We start from the raw sequence: 15,774 nt of genomic DNA, 5'->3' as shown, positions 1-15,774 counted from the left end.
TATCAGAGAAGAAAAGCAATTAAACCTTGCAACAAAACTGTGAGTCAAATTTTGGGTTACAGGTTTTTTAAAGTATGTGATCATTATGAACATTTGGGATTGTTGTATTAGATCTCTGTGTACCCGCTAGCCCCATTAGTGCAACATTGCAGCAGTAACCACCTTCTGAGTTGAGTGAAAACACTATGAAAGAAGTATTTGAAATACTTACTCAAATGGGGGCATTAGACAGAATTACTTTTCTGCATTAACAAAAATAGTCATAAAGTTCATATTTACAGTGGAAAAGAAGAAAAACAAAGATTTATTACTTAGCTAAAAAGGTGAAATGCTTTTTGTTGACAGCATTCTAATGTAAATAATTTATTTAGACAACATAGCAATATTGTTTCCTGTTTCATTAGACCTCCTCAGTACAAGACCATTACTCTGGAGAGAGGACCAGATGGCCTAGGCTTTAGTATTGTGGGGGGATATGGCAGTCCCCATGGAGACTTACCCATTTATGTGAAGACCGTATTCGCAAAGGTAGGAGTATATTTGTTCAGTTCACCCATTTATTAGTTCACAGCAGGTTGTTTCTTAAAATATGAGTTTGAGACCAAAGGATTGCAAACAGTTTTTCTTCACAGCTTTTCTTGCCCAGTGCAAGTTCTGTTCAAAAAGATCTTGCAGCTTTTGAAGTTACAGGAAGATTCAGAATTTCCAAATGCATGTGACAACATATGGCAAAATCTTTTTCAACTCTAAAAATAGGAAATGTTCGGATACTTTTTCTTCAAGTAATAAAAGGGACCAATGTGTTTATTTTCAGTGAGAGTCTGAAAACTAGACTAACACATAATAACTGAACTCATTCTGGACCTTTGGAGAAGTTCAGGTACTGACTCAGCTTTGAACTTTGGCCTGCCTTTGGGAAGAGCCCCAAGTCATGAAAAATTGTAGTCAAGAATCCCAAATATTTGTGTTTAGTCAAAGTGCAGAACTGGGTTTTGACTATGAGATTTCTAATACAAGTTGTTGAAAGATCTTTCAGGTCTTGAAATCTTATTGTGTTAGAGTTTTAAAAGTTATATTAGGTAGATTGTCAGGGTTAAAGAAATATAAAAAATCGCATAGGTCCAGCTTCTAAGTGTCGTGACAACTAGAGAATGCAGAACATACTGCAACACTAGTAGGTTAGTCTGGGATTGATTGAAGTTGAATCATTGACAACTGAAAAAGGTTCAAGGGGATTTGTACACTCATCTAATTCAGACCATAATGAATGTGTAGGAGGGAGAAAAATAAATGGATGAGTCTGCAATTACATGTTGTATTGTTTCAGGGTGCAGCAGCAGAAGATGGACGCCTGAAGAGAGGGGATCAAATCATTGCTGTGAATGGGCAGAGTTTAGAAGGGGTGACTCATGAAGAAGCAGTTGCTATTTTGAAAAGAACAAAAGGAACGGTCACTTTGACTGTTCTTTCATGAACTGGTACCCCAAAGGTGTGGTGTCAACAAGACTATATTATTCTTATTCCACATACCAAGGAAAACAGAAGTGTTTATATAACCTTTTTGCTCTTCCAACTTGTCAGAACTGTGTTACATCACTGAAGAAAAATAACATTTAATGATATTTTTGTATGCAGTAGAAGTATTACTCATATTGTCGAACAACTGTGATGGAGTAAGTCATCTGTGGCAAAGACATGGATATTTTGCCTAGTAGCACTATAATGAAAACTTGTAAGCAAAATTGGAAGGTGCTTTGAATATTTGAAATACAGAACAAAAATTACAAAATCATTGAGTTGAAAAGGGGATGACATGAGCAGGAGTAACCAGAAAACAATAAGTTTAGAGAAAGAAAACATTAACAAAATACAGAATTTGCAAGAAGGATGAAAAGTGAGTTATGTGAAGGTAGATAGTTGATGAATATAGGTGGTTATTTGTGTTACTAATACAGGAAGAGTTGGGAATATAGATTGCTCTTCTTCTGTTGTTTTTTTTTCTTCTTTCTATTAACTAATTTCCTATTTCCTAAGCTTTGCCGTATTCATAAAGAAAAAGAAAAAAAAACACATTTTTATCTGACTTAGTATTCAAAATTGGTTGTTCTTCTATTTTTGTGTTTGTCTGATGGTTTGTTTTTGAGGAGGGGGAAAGGTTTAATTTGGATGAAGTGTGCTTGTGCTCAGGGCTCAGTGAAAAATCCATTGGCAAGTAGGAATTTACCCTCTTTAAGCAGAGTCCCCAGAAACTGTAAAGTGAGAAGGATTAGACTTTTCTTTTCTAGCAGTAGTTTTTCTAGCCTTTGTGGGTATGAAATAAATTTTCCCATTATGAAATGTATGATTTCTTCATCCTGTGTGCAAGATAGAGTCTCAGTGCAGAAGTTTCTGTGAGCTGCTTGAATCAGAGCTATGAACAAACCACTCAGGACAGATTTACTTAGCAGCATATGGAGCCATGTGGATATAGGTTAATCCATGGGTGTCAGCGGTTTACAGGCTGGTTCGGCCTGGTTCCTTGACTAGTGGGCTACGGGGACCCATTGAATATGCCCCAGGAAAGGGAAAGGGGAAAAAGGGAGGAGATGGGCAAAAAAGAAAATGAGAGTGTCCAGAAACTGAAGGCCTTACTCTAATGCTGAGACGAGATGTCTAGTTGGGCCCAGCAGAAAGAAAAGAGGGAGGATCAAGTAATCTACCAAGGGTTTTTATCTTTTCCTCTGAGTGGAAACAGTAACAGAACAGCCAACAGTCCTCTGGGAGATGTGGTTTTTCTCTTCTGGGACAGGCACCTGAAACTGGAGCATTAACTTTTTAACTCCCAGTGCACTACATGATGTTTAATTGTGGTGCATGTGTCACAGTCATGAATAACCTGTGCAGTAGTGTCCATAGTTAAGTCCACCTTCAGTCTCTAGCCCACTTATATATTGCCTCTCTTCCTTGATTGCCTGAGGTCTCATGGGCCCACTGAATTAGAAATAATTCACCCATGTGTTGTCAGTCCAAGTCTATTTGAGCCACCTCTATTTTGGCAGCTCGATCTACCTGATGGTTATTTTGTTGTTCTTCAGTAGCACGACTCTTGGGCACATGAGCATCTATGTGGCACACTTTTACAACATATCCTTTATTCAGGCAGCAATATCTTTCCACAGTTCAGCAGCCCAAATAGATTTACCCTTCCGTTGCCAGTTATTTTGCACCCACTGCTGTAAGCACTCAATAAAGCATTTGCTACTCATCCATCAGTCAGTGTAAAAATAAAGCATTGACCACTTCTCCCATTCAGCAAGATCTAAGGCCAGTTGGACAACCTTTACCTCTGCAAATTGGCTTGATTCTCCTTTCCCTTCAGTGACTTCAGTGACAACTTGTTGTGTAGGGCTCCACACAGCAGATTACCATCTGCGATGCTACCACACAGCATGATGTGATCCATCTGTGAACAGGGCATATTTCTTTTCATTTTCTGATAGTCATTGTATGGTGAGGCCTTTAGCACGCAATATCTCTTCTGGTGGTGTTCCAAACTTTTTGCCTTCAGGCCAGTCCATGATCATCTCTAGGATTCTTGGATGACTGAGGTTCCTCATCCAAGTTCATTGTGTAATCAACGCAATCCACTTAGTCCAGGTGGCATCAGTAGCATGATGGGTGGAGGGGACCTTTCCTTTGAACATCCAGTTCAGCACTGGCATCGAGGTGCCAGAAGGAGCTGCATTTCAGAACTGATTACTTCAAAAGCAGCCCAAACCCCCTCATATGTGGTTAAGATCTCTTTTCCAGTTGAAGTGTAGCACTCTTCAGACCCCCTGTGTGCTCTACTTCAGAATCGCTGGGGTCAGCCTTGGGTCTCTCCTGAGGCTCTTTGCCACAGATTCCAAGTGGGACCTTTCTCTCCAGCAGCAGTGTAGAGGATGTTCTTTACATCCTGTTTCATCCGTTCTGGCCCCAGGGCCACAGCATGGGCTATCTCCTGTTTAATCTGTTCAAAAGCGTGCTGCTGCTCAGGGCCCCACACAAAATTATATTTCTTCTGTGTCACCTGATAAAAGGAGCTGTAGTTGGCGATGGGCATTCTCCAAAAGCCCACTACGCCCAGAAAAGACTGTCCCTTTCTTGCTGGTGGGTGGAGACATAGCAGTGATTTTGTTGATCACATCTGTTGGGATGTGACAACATCCATGTTGCAACTTTATACCTAGGAACTGGATTTCCTGTGCAGGTCCTTTCACTTTGCTTTGCTTAATAGCGAAACAAGCACGGAGAGGGATCTGGATTATTAGCTCTTCTTTCCTCAAAACTTCCCCTGCTATGTAGCCCTAAATGACAATATCATCAATGTACTGTAAGTGCTCAGGAGCACTGCCCTGTATTAGTGCATCTTGGATCAACCCATGGCAAATGGTTGGGCTGTGTTTCCACCCCTGGGGCAAATAATTCCAGGTATACTGAACACTCCTCAGGTAAAAGCAAACTGTGGCTTACATTCTGTGGCCAAAGGAATGGAAAAGAATGCATTAGCAATGTCAGTGGTGGCATACCATTTGGCTGCTTTTGACTCCAGTTCATACTGGAGTTCTAACATGTCCGGCACAGCAGCACTCAGTGGGGGTGTGACTTCATTCAGGCGATGGTAGTCTACCATCAGCCTCCATTCTCCACTGGCTTTAAGCATTGGCCATATGGGACTATTATAAGGTGAGTGAGTTCTGCTGATCACTCCCTGACACTAGCTGATAAAACAGCTTATGAATGGAGAGCAAGGAATCACTGTTGGTGCAGTACTGCCATCTGTGCACTTGTAGCAATCAGTACCTGTTGCTCTTTACTCATAGCAACCCCACAACAGATGGATCTTCTGACAGTCCAGGCAAAACAGACAGCTGCTTAACACCTTCTATGCTTACAGTAGCTATACCAAAGGCCCATCGATACCCCTTGGGATCCTTGAAATATACCCGTCTGAGGTAATCAATATCAAGTATATATGGAGCCCCTGGGCTCTACAATAGGGTGCTTTTGCCAGTCTTTACTAGTGAGGCTTATTTCAGCCTCCTGCAGTCAACTCTTGGAAATCCCAGTCACCCCAGAAACATAAATTTATTTTATCCCTTCATGACTTGAGGGCATTAGAATGCACTGTGCATTAGTGTCCACCAGTGCCTTATATTTCTGTGGTTCTGATGTGCCAGGCCATCTAATCCACACAGTCCAATATGCTCTTTTGTCCCTTTCCCTCTGCTGGCTGGGGGCAGGGCCCCTCTATTTGTTTCCTCTATCATTCTTCTTCCATGAGACATGATCACAGTCCTTACGGCTTTTTTATGGCTAACAGCATCCACTTCCAGAGGGTGAGGACTTCATCCTGAAATCCACTAATACTTCTGTCAATGGCTGAGTCCCTAGCAATGCCACCCAGTTGGCAAGCTTTTCTACTATCTAGTGACACACTGTTGGTCCCACTGTCCCAAGGTTGAAGTAACCAGGTGACAGTAGGCACATTTGGGTGGCATGAATTTCCTTGAATTTCAGTTAGTTTCAGGGATCGAGTATTAATGGTGATGATGTCTTCCTCATTTCCTACTCTTTCAGGACTTGTTGCTCACCTGATCTTTGGTGACCATGATCTTGCTGGGAGCCTAAGCCCTCTCTCTGGTTCCTCTGAATCTTGGACCGCTATGGACCTCTTTCCTCCTCCTGTGATCTTTTTCATCTACTTCCTCCTCTTTCTTCTGTTCTAAATTAGGTGATGCTTGTTTCATTTCTGTCCTCTTACAGGGGCAACTGACATTGATTCTGGTGCCTGCTATGATTGACCAAGTTGCTCAGTTTCAATGCTTTTACTCTCCAGGTCAGTTCAGAGTCTGTCTTGCTCAGTTAGGAAGAGGTTGCGTTGAGACTGAAGTTTGACTTGTTCAGTTTGGAGACTGTTAACTTGGATTGGTGGATGTCTCATTCGGATTGGAGACTGTCAAGCTTGGTCTGGAAGGTGTCTCACTCAGATTGGAAGTCTTTTCTCTTGGATTGGACATTCTTATTCTCAGATGGGAGACTTTCCTTCTCAGCTTGGAGACTGTCTCTCAGTATGGAGATTCTGTTTCTTGGCTAGAGGACTCTTTCTGAAGCTGGAGATTCTCCCTCTCAGCTCGGATTCTCTCATGGATACTCTGTCTTTTGATGTGAAGACACTGTTCCTCGACTAGGATGCTCTCTTTCTGGACTTGGAGGTTCTCCCTCTCAGGTCAGAGATACTCTCTTTGAGTTTGGAGACTCTGCTTCTCAATTTCAGAGACTCTCTTTCTCTCTAGGATAGTACTGAATAAAGTCCGAAAAATATAAGCCAGGCCCCAAATAATTTGTGCTTCCTCAGGTCTGCCTGAGCCACAGCGTCTCTGTCCCAAATATATGCTTAGGCTTTCAGGATTTTGCAGTTGCTCAGGAGTAAAGTTCAGGAGTAAAAAGTCATAAAAACATGACAATGGGTGTCCAACCTTTTGTCTTGCCTGGGCTGCATTTAGAGAATAGAAGTTGTCTTGGGCTACATGTACGTAGGTTGTTCCAAACGTAATGCTCCCTATTTATTTCCATGGAAATGAAAGAGCACAATATCACTATTTGATAGAGCAAATTCTCAGCTACAAAACAGTCTTTGTCAACATATTCACTACCACTAGTTATGCATTTTCACCAGCAATGAACAACAGCCTGCATGCTGTGTTTACGACAGTCTGATCCACTGTCACCACCAATATCTGCCTCTGATGTTACGGACCAACGTAGTATAATGGGAGACTACTTTTAGAACAGCCCTTGCAAAATATACAACATAATTCATATTTATGTAATGAAACATTTTAATTTTGAATAGTTTTCCTAAAACATAAAAAGAAGAGGAAAGAACAAGAACATGGTTGTCCTTGTGAAACTAACATACCAGTATAATGTGGTGACAGTGCTTATAACTCAGATTTTTTTTTAAATGGAATTTTACTCTCTCTGGACTTCATCCTTGACAATAATTGTTTAAAATGTGCATGCTGCCAAAAAGTGATGACATGAATAACGTGTGATTGTGCAGTGAAGGATATTTTTCTGTGCTAAGGTGGGAATTAGGAAAATCTGATGAAGTAATATGATCAGATTTTTGAGTTGAATATCTGAATGCAACTCTATATATTCCATTTGAAAAATTGCAGGTCATGTATTTATATAAACTGAAAATGATCTCACAAATGTAGGTGTCCCTGTTCATTGCAGGAGAGATAAAATAGATGACCTTTAAAGATCCCTTCCAACTCTAAGGGTTGTATGATTCTGTGATTCTATTTTCAAATTCCTTTCTTAAAACATGGAAAGCATGACTGCATATTCATCTCTGTTCGTAGCCTTGTGTTTAGCCAAGTATCAACGTACATACAGTTATTTGCCATAACTGCTCAGTGCTGCCCTCCCAGTGCTCTGCCTTCAGTCAACACAGTGTTAATAGTGTGGACATGTGCCCAGGTCTGCTTACCACATTTAAATAGCAGGAAAAGGGTGGGTTGAATTGTGAGCTGTGGTAGGCTGCATGCACCCTGCAAGATACGGTTTGAACATATCTAGAATCCAAGGTGGAAGAAGTGTTGCTAGCCATTTTAAATAGCATCACAGTTAGAGTCTTTCTTGAACTGAGAAGGGCTACAGTCAGCAGTTAATTGAACACTGGTAGAGAGCTAAGATTCCCTTGCATTGGAAAAAATTGGAGCAGAAAATCAACAGTGAATTTCTTTGCATCAGCATCAAGGAGAAAATGAGAACTAAGAGTTAGTAACATTATTTGGGAGTTGATAATTTAAGAGGTACAACTGCAAGATAATGTCTGATGAGATGTAGCCATGTAGATGTTATTTGGACAGCAACGTAGTCGATAAATTTCTCAGCATCTTCAGTTTAATAAATTTAGTATCCACCTTAAAACTTTCTCCCAAAACTGTGTTTTGTGAAACTATTTGCTGATTGTCTTTGGCTCTCCTCCCTCAAATTGGATCTTTCAATTCTAGCACATAAAGCAAACTTTGCCCATGATTTACCTTCCTGCATAAAAATTCCAGTAGGTCTTTTGAGGGAGGAAGACACACAGCTATTTAGCATGCTGCATACTTTCTATAGCAGCAATACTGTTCATATTGTTTAGCAAAAAAATAAAAAATAAAAAATCATAGCAAGAGAGCCAGTATGTCGTTTGTCCCCTGTTTAAAAGAGCTGTCTGAAATGCCGACAGTGATCAGGCTGTTATTAGACGAAGATGAGAAAGAGTAGCATTTGTATTAGTGAGAAATAAGAACAGAAGTGCCTGTGAAATAGTATTAGTAAGTTTATAGCTATCTAACTGAATTAACAAAACAAAGCAAAACAAAAAAACCACAGCTTTTTGTCTAATTAACTATTCTAGAAGTTAGACTATGACAGGATAAGATGGAAGAATGCAGATAGTACCATCACTGGTTATTGTTGTTATTAAATCGTTCTGCTATACTTATTCCTCAGAGTGAGAAATGCCTACATTAAAACACACAAAGTTCTTTTAATTAGTTTCTGTATTTGTTAAAGAAGTAGCATATATATATTTCATTACTATTGTTGTGTCTAAATAAAATAATAATAATAGAACTGTCTTTGATGAAGAAATAAAATTGTAGATGTGTTTCTGATGTTTGCTAGCATCACTCATTCTGCTTTGGAAGATTAATCCAAACTTTGTAAATAATGACAAGAAGTTATTTATTTTGTTCTTTGTGTGATCTGTAGAGCAAGTACTAAAACTTGCTTTATTTGAATTTTAAGATTTTTATCTTCTCTCTTAGTTTTTTAGCAAATTAATTACACCAAAGCGATCTAGGAATGAATAAGACGTTGCCTGATTTGTTTAAAACAGATAGCATTAATTATTGCTTAGTCTATTTATAAAGCACTCCACTGGATGTGGGACTTTTCACAAGGGATCAAAACATTTAGCTATGGAGTCTAGAATTTTATTTCTAGTGCTGACCCATGCTGCTAGTTCAGAGCACATTATTTCCCTCTGTCCCTATGACAGCTGTTGCATGACCACTGTTTGTTGACTACTGTGGACTGGGTCAGGAGATATAATAAACTTTTCAGGCTTAGAATGATTAGTTTTCTTTATCATATGATAGTCAGTGAAACTTTCCTATCACAGGGGTTGTTAGATACTGGTATTAGATACTGGGATCCCAATTCTATTAAGTTTTACAATATTTTGGTTATGTTAACTCTGGGACTTGAAGGGCTGAAGAAAAAGTTCCTGGCATTTTAAAGGCTCAAACCCACTGTCTTTTCAGACATCCAATTCTTTACTTTAACTTTGCTTAGCCCTTTCTTATTTATTGCCAGTAATCTTTGAGCAGTATTAATGCAAGAGTTTTGTAAGTGGATCTGGACAATGCATGTGAATGCACATATTTAATTCCTTGCAGTGAGCAGGTATCATTGACATGACTGCTTTCCTATTTCCCTGCTGGATTTTATTTCTGATTTGGATTTGTGGAATAAATAGTAATGTTAATTCCCAAGTGCAAGATTGAGTGGACATAGCCACTGAAGATCCCCTTCCCTTCACCCTCTAGTGTTTCTTTTTAAAATAAATATCATGTATATTCTGTATACTCAGACATGGACGTGCCTGCTTCACCGTCTTCCCTCACACCTCCCCCGAGAAAAGGGAGAAATGGTTAAAAAGTGTTCTTTACTTTTGGAGTGGTGAAAAGAAGCTTTGTTGTGACTTGCAAATAATGTGAAGGAGTTAACTGTTTTTAATATCGTTTTCCAAAGTATATCTTGTCTCAAATCTGACTATGACATTGGAAAGAGGCTGATCGTGATCTCTCACTCCCCATATATCTCTTCTTTCTTTTGAAAAGCAAATCTTTTGAAGCTTCTGAAATATTTGAGTGTAGGGAGCACTTACTTCTGTCTTAAACACCATTTGAAAATGCTAAGAATAGACAATTTTTTTTTTAATTTCCTTAGAGACGCTATTGGAACTGTGAACACTGCTGTACTCAGCATGTTCGAGACCTGCAGTATGTATATAAATGGTTTTATTTCTTTCCAAATTGGAGACTGCATCTTCCCCTACAGTTGCGTAGATCTTGTCTTTGCGTTTTAGTTGGCAGGGTTATGTGTTAGCTTGTGAAGTTGCATAACTGATATTCAGGAAAATGCTGACAGTGGCAGGTTAGTCTGATACATTTCTAACACTTGAGAACAGCAAACCTACTAGTGGGAAATGATGCCTATGTAGATTGATCTTCTTAACTTTTTGCCGTATGTTTTCTTTTTATTAAGCCAAAATGTTCCATAATTTTAAATAAGGTTTCTTCTCCTACTGAAAATGATGATTTTAAATGGGCAGGAAAAACAAACAAACATAAAAACCCACAAAAACAGAATCTGCTTATCTCAGGAAAAAAAAAAAAAAAAAAGGGGGAAATAATCTTGGGTAAACTAGTAGTTATGAAATTGCATATATTTCTAAATGTATATAGTGATGCTAACATTATTCAAACTGAATTATTAACCCTTGATTTTTTCCTAAGTTGCAGGGGCAAATCATTTTTGAACACTGAAACAACCAGGCTTTCAGAAAAAAATATCGTGCTCATTTAACTACTTTGTGGTACATTTTTTTTGTTCTTCATGTAGGCAGTTCACCTATTAAACCTTTTTTTTTTTAGTGAAAACATAGTATTTAGGAAAAAAAATTTACCTGTGTTCTTAGCTGAAATTGCTATAGTGGAGACTTTTAAGTGCCTGCAAATAGATGTTTGTATCCAGTTTACCCATTAATAGATGGTTTGGAAGGTTTCTGTTTAAGATGGGAAGTTTCAAAGTTGTTAGCACTTGCTCATCTCTTCCAGAATTTAAGCCTTTGTCAGTTTCACCACACTTCATTAGTAGTAGCTGTGGGAAAGTCTCTGGACTCTCAGGAAACGTTAGAGACATAACAGCACACCAATTGGTTAAAAGATATTAGTCTGCATTCTGCAGAACACTCTTCAACTGTTCACACAGGCACTTATCCAGTCAGCACCGTGAGATGCTCTTTCTTCTTCTAAAGGTGTCCTTGGTTCTCATGCCACTTATCTTGCTCCACAGATTGCTCTAAACAGTTTTTTCTTGCTCCACAGCTGTTGCTCTAAACAGTTTTTTCTTATGTTCCCACAAGTAGCCATCAATAATTTTTTAATAGTCTTGGGAATCTGAAGTTGTACAAGTTGACCGGGAGCTGACAAAAGTTCCAATTTTCAGTGAAACTAAGAAAGAAGGTGCTAGTAAATACAAGCCTGTCAATCTCACTTTGATACCTAGTTAAATCACAGAGAAGATTCCCACAGGTCTCCCCTCAGCCTCTCTTCCCCAGATTGAACAGCCCCAGGGCATATTCTCCAAGCCCTTCACCAGCCTTTAGCCCTTCTTTGGACCTGCTCCAGCATCTCAATGTCCTTTCTGTACTGAGGTGACCCAAACTGAACACAGTACTCAAGGTGAGGCCTCACCAGTGCAGAGTACAGGCCATTGGCCTTCTTTGCCACCTGGACTCACAGTCAGCCGACTATCTATCAGTAACCAAGGTCCCTTTCCATCAGACAGCCTTCCAGCCGCTTCTCCCCAAGCCTGCAGGGTTGCTTGGGGTTGTTGTGACCAAAATGCAGGCCCTGACACTTGGCCCTATTGAAACTCATATGGTTTACCTTGGCCAATTGATCCAGGCTATCCAGATCCCTTTGCAGTGCCTTTCAACACTCCCTCCCAGCTTGGTGTCATCTGCAAACTTACTGAAGGTGCACTCAAACCCCTCATCAAGATCATCAATTAAGATAGGAGATGAATAGGAGTGGCCCCTGTACCGAGCCCTGGGGGACTGACCACCAACTGGATTTAATTCCATTGACCACAACTCTTTGGGCCCAGCAATCCAGCCAGTGTTTCACCCAGTGGAGTGTACACCCATCCAAATCATGTGCAGGCAGCTTCTCCATGAGGATATTATGAGGGACAGTGTCAGAGGATTTACTGAAGTCTAGGTATACAACATGTACAGCCTTACGTTCATCCACTAAGTGGGTCACCTTGTCATAGAACAAAATGAGATTTGTCAAACAGGATCTACCATTCATGAGCTTGTGCTGGCTGTGCCTGATCCCCTGGTTGACCTTTCACTGGTCCATGATGACTCCCGGGATTATCTGCTCCATAAACTTCCCTGGCACCAAGGTGATACTGATAGGTCTGTAGCTACCAGGATCATCTTTCTGGCCATTTTCAAAGATGGATGTCACATTTGCCAGTCTCCAGTTCACCAGGTCAACCCTGGTTAGCCAAGGCTGTCAAAAGAATGACGGAGAGTGGCTTGGCAACCACATTCACCAACTTCCTCAGCACTCTAGGGTGCAGTCCATCTGCTCTCATGGACTTCTGAGTGTCCAGCTTTCGGAGGTGGTCCAAAACCATCTCATCACAGATTATGCGGGGCCCACTCTGTTCCCCATCCCTGTCTTCCAGCAAAAATAGGGTTTTGTTAGGATTTATTTCCTTTTTCAACAGGATTACCTGTCAATTTGACCAAAGGAAACCAGTAGATTGAATCTTTTTTATTTCAGCAAAACTTTTTCTCTATTTCTCACAGCTTCCTTCTGGACATAATTTCCTGCATATGGTCCATAATATGGTAGATGAACAAATGGCTGCTGGGTTGAACTCAAAAAGGGTTGTAAATGGTGTTACACTGGGCTGCCATCCAGTCATTACTGGAGTTATCCAGGGGTCTATTTTAGAATGAACTCTTTTCAATGTTTTTTAAATGATCTGGATACAAAACTTGAACATGTACTATGTAAGCTTCTAGATGGCTATCTAGTCTCCAGAGTGGAAATGCCTTGCAGAGAGATCTTGGCAAATTAGATGGCTGGGCTACCACCCATCATAGGAAATTTACTAAGAATAATTGACAAATGGTACACCTGGAGCAGGGCAGTCCTGGCTATATGTACAGACCGGAGCTTGAGAGGCTGGAAAGCAGGCTATGAAAAGGGATCTGGGAGTTCTGGCAAGTTGTGTATGAGTAAACAGAATGCCTGGGTAGACAAAAGAGTCATCTGTACCCTGTGGCGCATCAGTCCAGCACTGCCATCTGGGAAGGGTTTGTCCTACTTTGTTTTGCACTGGTGCTTCACCTCAAGCTCTGTGTGCAGGTTTGAGCATCACAATATAAGACATAAAACTATCAGAGGCTTATGAAAAAAGGCTTATGAAGATAGTGAAAGGTCTAGACAGCAAGATGTATGTGGAACAACTGAGGTTCCTTGATTTGTTCAGCTCAGAGGAGGCAGAAGGGAGGCCTCATGGTGGCCTACAGCTCCTCGCAAAGGGAGTGGAGGGACTGTGCTGTCTCTCTGTCATGGTTTTATGATTTTTGGTTATCGGTATTCCATATCATAACATCATGTAGTGCACTGGGACTTAAAGTGTTAATGTTCAGGTTCCGGGTATCTGTCCAGAAGAGAAGAACTACATACCCCTTTGCGGTCAGAGAGAAGATATAACCCCTGGCAAGGTCATCTGACCTGCTCTTCTTTGTCAGGCTCTCCTTCCTGCTGCTCAGCTGGACTGCACATCTCACCTCAGTGTTATGATGAGACTTTCGGACATTCTCTCTCCTTATATTTGATTAATTAGCTTTAATTCTAATTTACTATAGTATGTTATCTTGCATTCCGATACCGTATTTAGTAAATTAGTTTGTTTCTCCTCAGATCATTGCTGCTGTTTTTAATTATTTTGGGGTCCCCTGTTTTCCTTTTCTGGAGGTGCGGATTTTGCGATATCCCTCCACCCCCCTAGCCACGGAACTGGGCTGAACCAGCCCATAAACTGTTGACACTCTTACTCACGGCAATGACAGGGCTTGAGGGAACAGCATAGAGCTGCATCAGGGGGAGAGGGCCATGTTGGATATACGGAAAAGGTTCTTCACTGTGGGAGTGGCAAGGTCCTGGAACAGTCTCCACAGGGCAGTGGTCACAGCACCAAGCCTTCTGGAGTTCAATGAGGATTTGAATAATGTTCTCAGACATAGGGTTTGATTTTTTGGGTGATCCTGTGTGGAGCCCTGTGTTAGTCCTCATGGGCCACTTCCATCTTGGGATAGCCAAGGAGTTAAGAATATACTTTGAAGAAGAGATGCATTACAGCTGAAAGGCCTAATACCTTAGCATTTATATGCTTTTACTCAATCAGAAGAGCGGGCGTACTTCTGTTCTTTCCAGAGGAAATATTGTTTGAGAGTATTTCTGTGGAATGTGGTATACCTCTGAGACTCAGGACTGGTCAACAAGATGTCACAATTAGGTGGGATTTCATAGCTATATTTTATATCCCTCACCCTTGAAAGCCACAGGAGGGTGCACATTACTGGGAGAATGAGACCCAAGAGCAAACTTTCAGGATGCTTTGTCAAGTTTACACTACAGCTCACCAGATAGAGCTAAGACAGCAAGAGTTTCATGTTGGGCATATTGAGTGTATTTAGGCTAAGATGTATTAAAGGCCTTTGCAGGATGTATCTTTCAAGTATCTTCTAATTACAGGTATGTTGTAGCCACCAATCCAACACTTCTCATTATTACAAAAACACTGCTCCATAGCTGTTACGCAAGATCTTTGACTGAAACTGTCGTAAACATATGTTTCAGTTCAACATGAAAAACATTGTTCTTCACTCAGTGAACATGAGTATGAGTATGTCTGATGGGAGTAGAAGAGGTAGTGTTGTGAATCAGTTATATCAATACAATGCTAAAGATTAAAACGGAATTCACTGGAAAGTCTTATTTGTGACAGGAACTACAAAAGCAGCTGATAATAAAGATTGCTGCATGTGATAAGTATTAATCTTTGTTACTGTCACCAAGATCAGAAAATGGTTAACAGTGATAGTATTTAATTTTTGTCAAACTTTTACTATAATTTTACACCAACTGCGCTCTTTCTCACAGATTTTGTACTTTATCCCAAGTGTAAAGTACCTGCAAAAAGTTAAGAGGGTTTTATTTGAATGAAGAAAAATGACTCAATCATTGTTTCAGAAAAGTCATTTTTCTTGGTTTTATGGATACATACAAAAAGGAAACAAAGGGAAATAACATTGTTAAAATTATCCTAGGAATTACAAGCAAATCCAAACCCACTGCCTGGTTCAAACTACTTCATTTTCAGCAATTTGGGATTGAAAGAATGACACATTTAATGTAGTACATTAGTGGTTTATCATGCTGATTTTAAATACTGGATAAAAACAACTACATCTGCAGTTTCCCCCTTCTGTATCATTCACTGCCCAAATGCCACCTCCTAGATAAATTATTAAATGAGTGTGCATAGGCTCCATAATTTCTCTGGCAAGTCCGCGACACCCTGCTACAATGGAATAAGGCCCAAAAGAATTATAGAAGAGTAACTGTAGATTTCCATCTGCATGAGAAATTCTGAATTTTAAATCCCAGTCAGAGAAAACTCTGGTAATGTTCTAACAGAGTTGTTCTCTGAGCATTGTGTTGGTTAGAAAGCTACCCTTAGGCATAGTATGTTCTGGGACATAGTATCATAGAATCATAGAATGGTCTGGGTTGAGAAGCACCACAATGATCATCTAGTTTCAATCCCCTTGCTATGTGCAGGGTCGCCAACCACCAGACCAGGCTGCCCAGA

At 40.2% G+C, this 15,774-nt stretch overlaps 1 protein-coding gene across 11 annotated transcripts in view; it reads left to right on the top strand.

The window, feature by feature from the left end:
* Positions 1-3,949, top strand: part of MPDZ (multiple PDZ domain crumbs cell polarity complex component) — a 111,305-nt gene extending 107,356 nt beyond the window's left edge. For all 11 annotated transcript variants that reach the window (XM_031557296.1, XM_031557300.1, XM_031557302.1 and 8 more), the window contains 2 exons: positions 405-528; positions 1,328-3,949. In XM_031557296.1, the coding sequence (XP_031413156.1) occupies positions 405-528; positions 1,328-1,474 (271 nt within the window). In that variant the 3' untranslated portion in view covers positions 1,475-3,949. The remainder of the gene's footprint in view (positions 1-404; positions 529-1,327) is intronic.
* The last annotated feature ends 11,825 nt before the right edge of the window (positions 3,950-15,774 follow it).

Source organism: Meleagris gallopavo, chromosome Z (genome assembly GCF_000146605.3).
Source record: "Meleagris gallopavo isolate NT-WF06-2002-E0010 breed Aviagen turkey brand Nicholas breeding stock chromosome Z, Turkey_5.1, whole genome shotgun sequence".
NCBI classification, from domain to species: domain Eukaryota; kingdom Metazoa; phylum Chordata; class Aves; order Galliformes; family Phasianidae; genus Meleagris; species Meleagris gallopavo.
The sequence above is the reverse complement of the archived record's forward strand: the minus strand, read 5'-3'. Positions and strand labels throughout refer to the sequence as shown.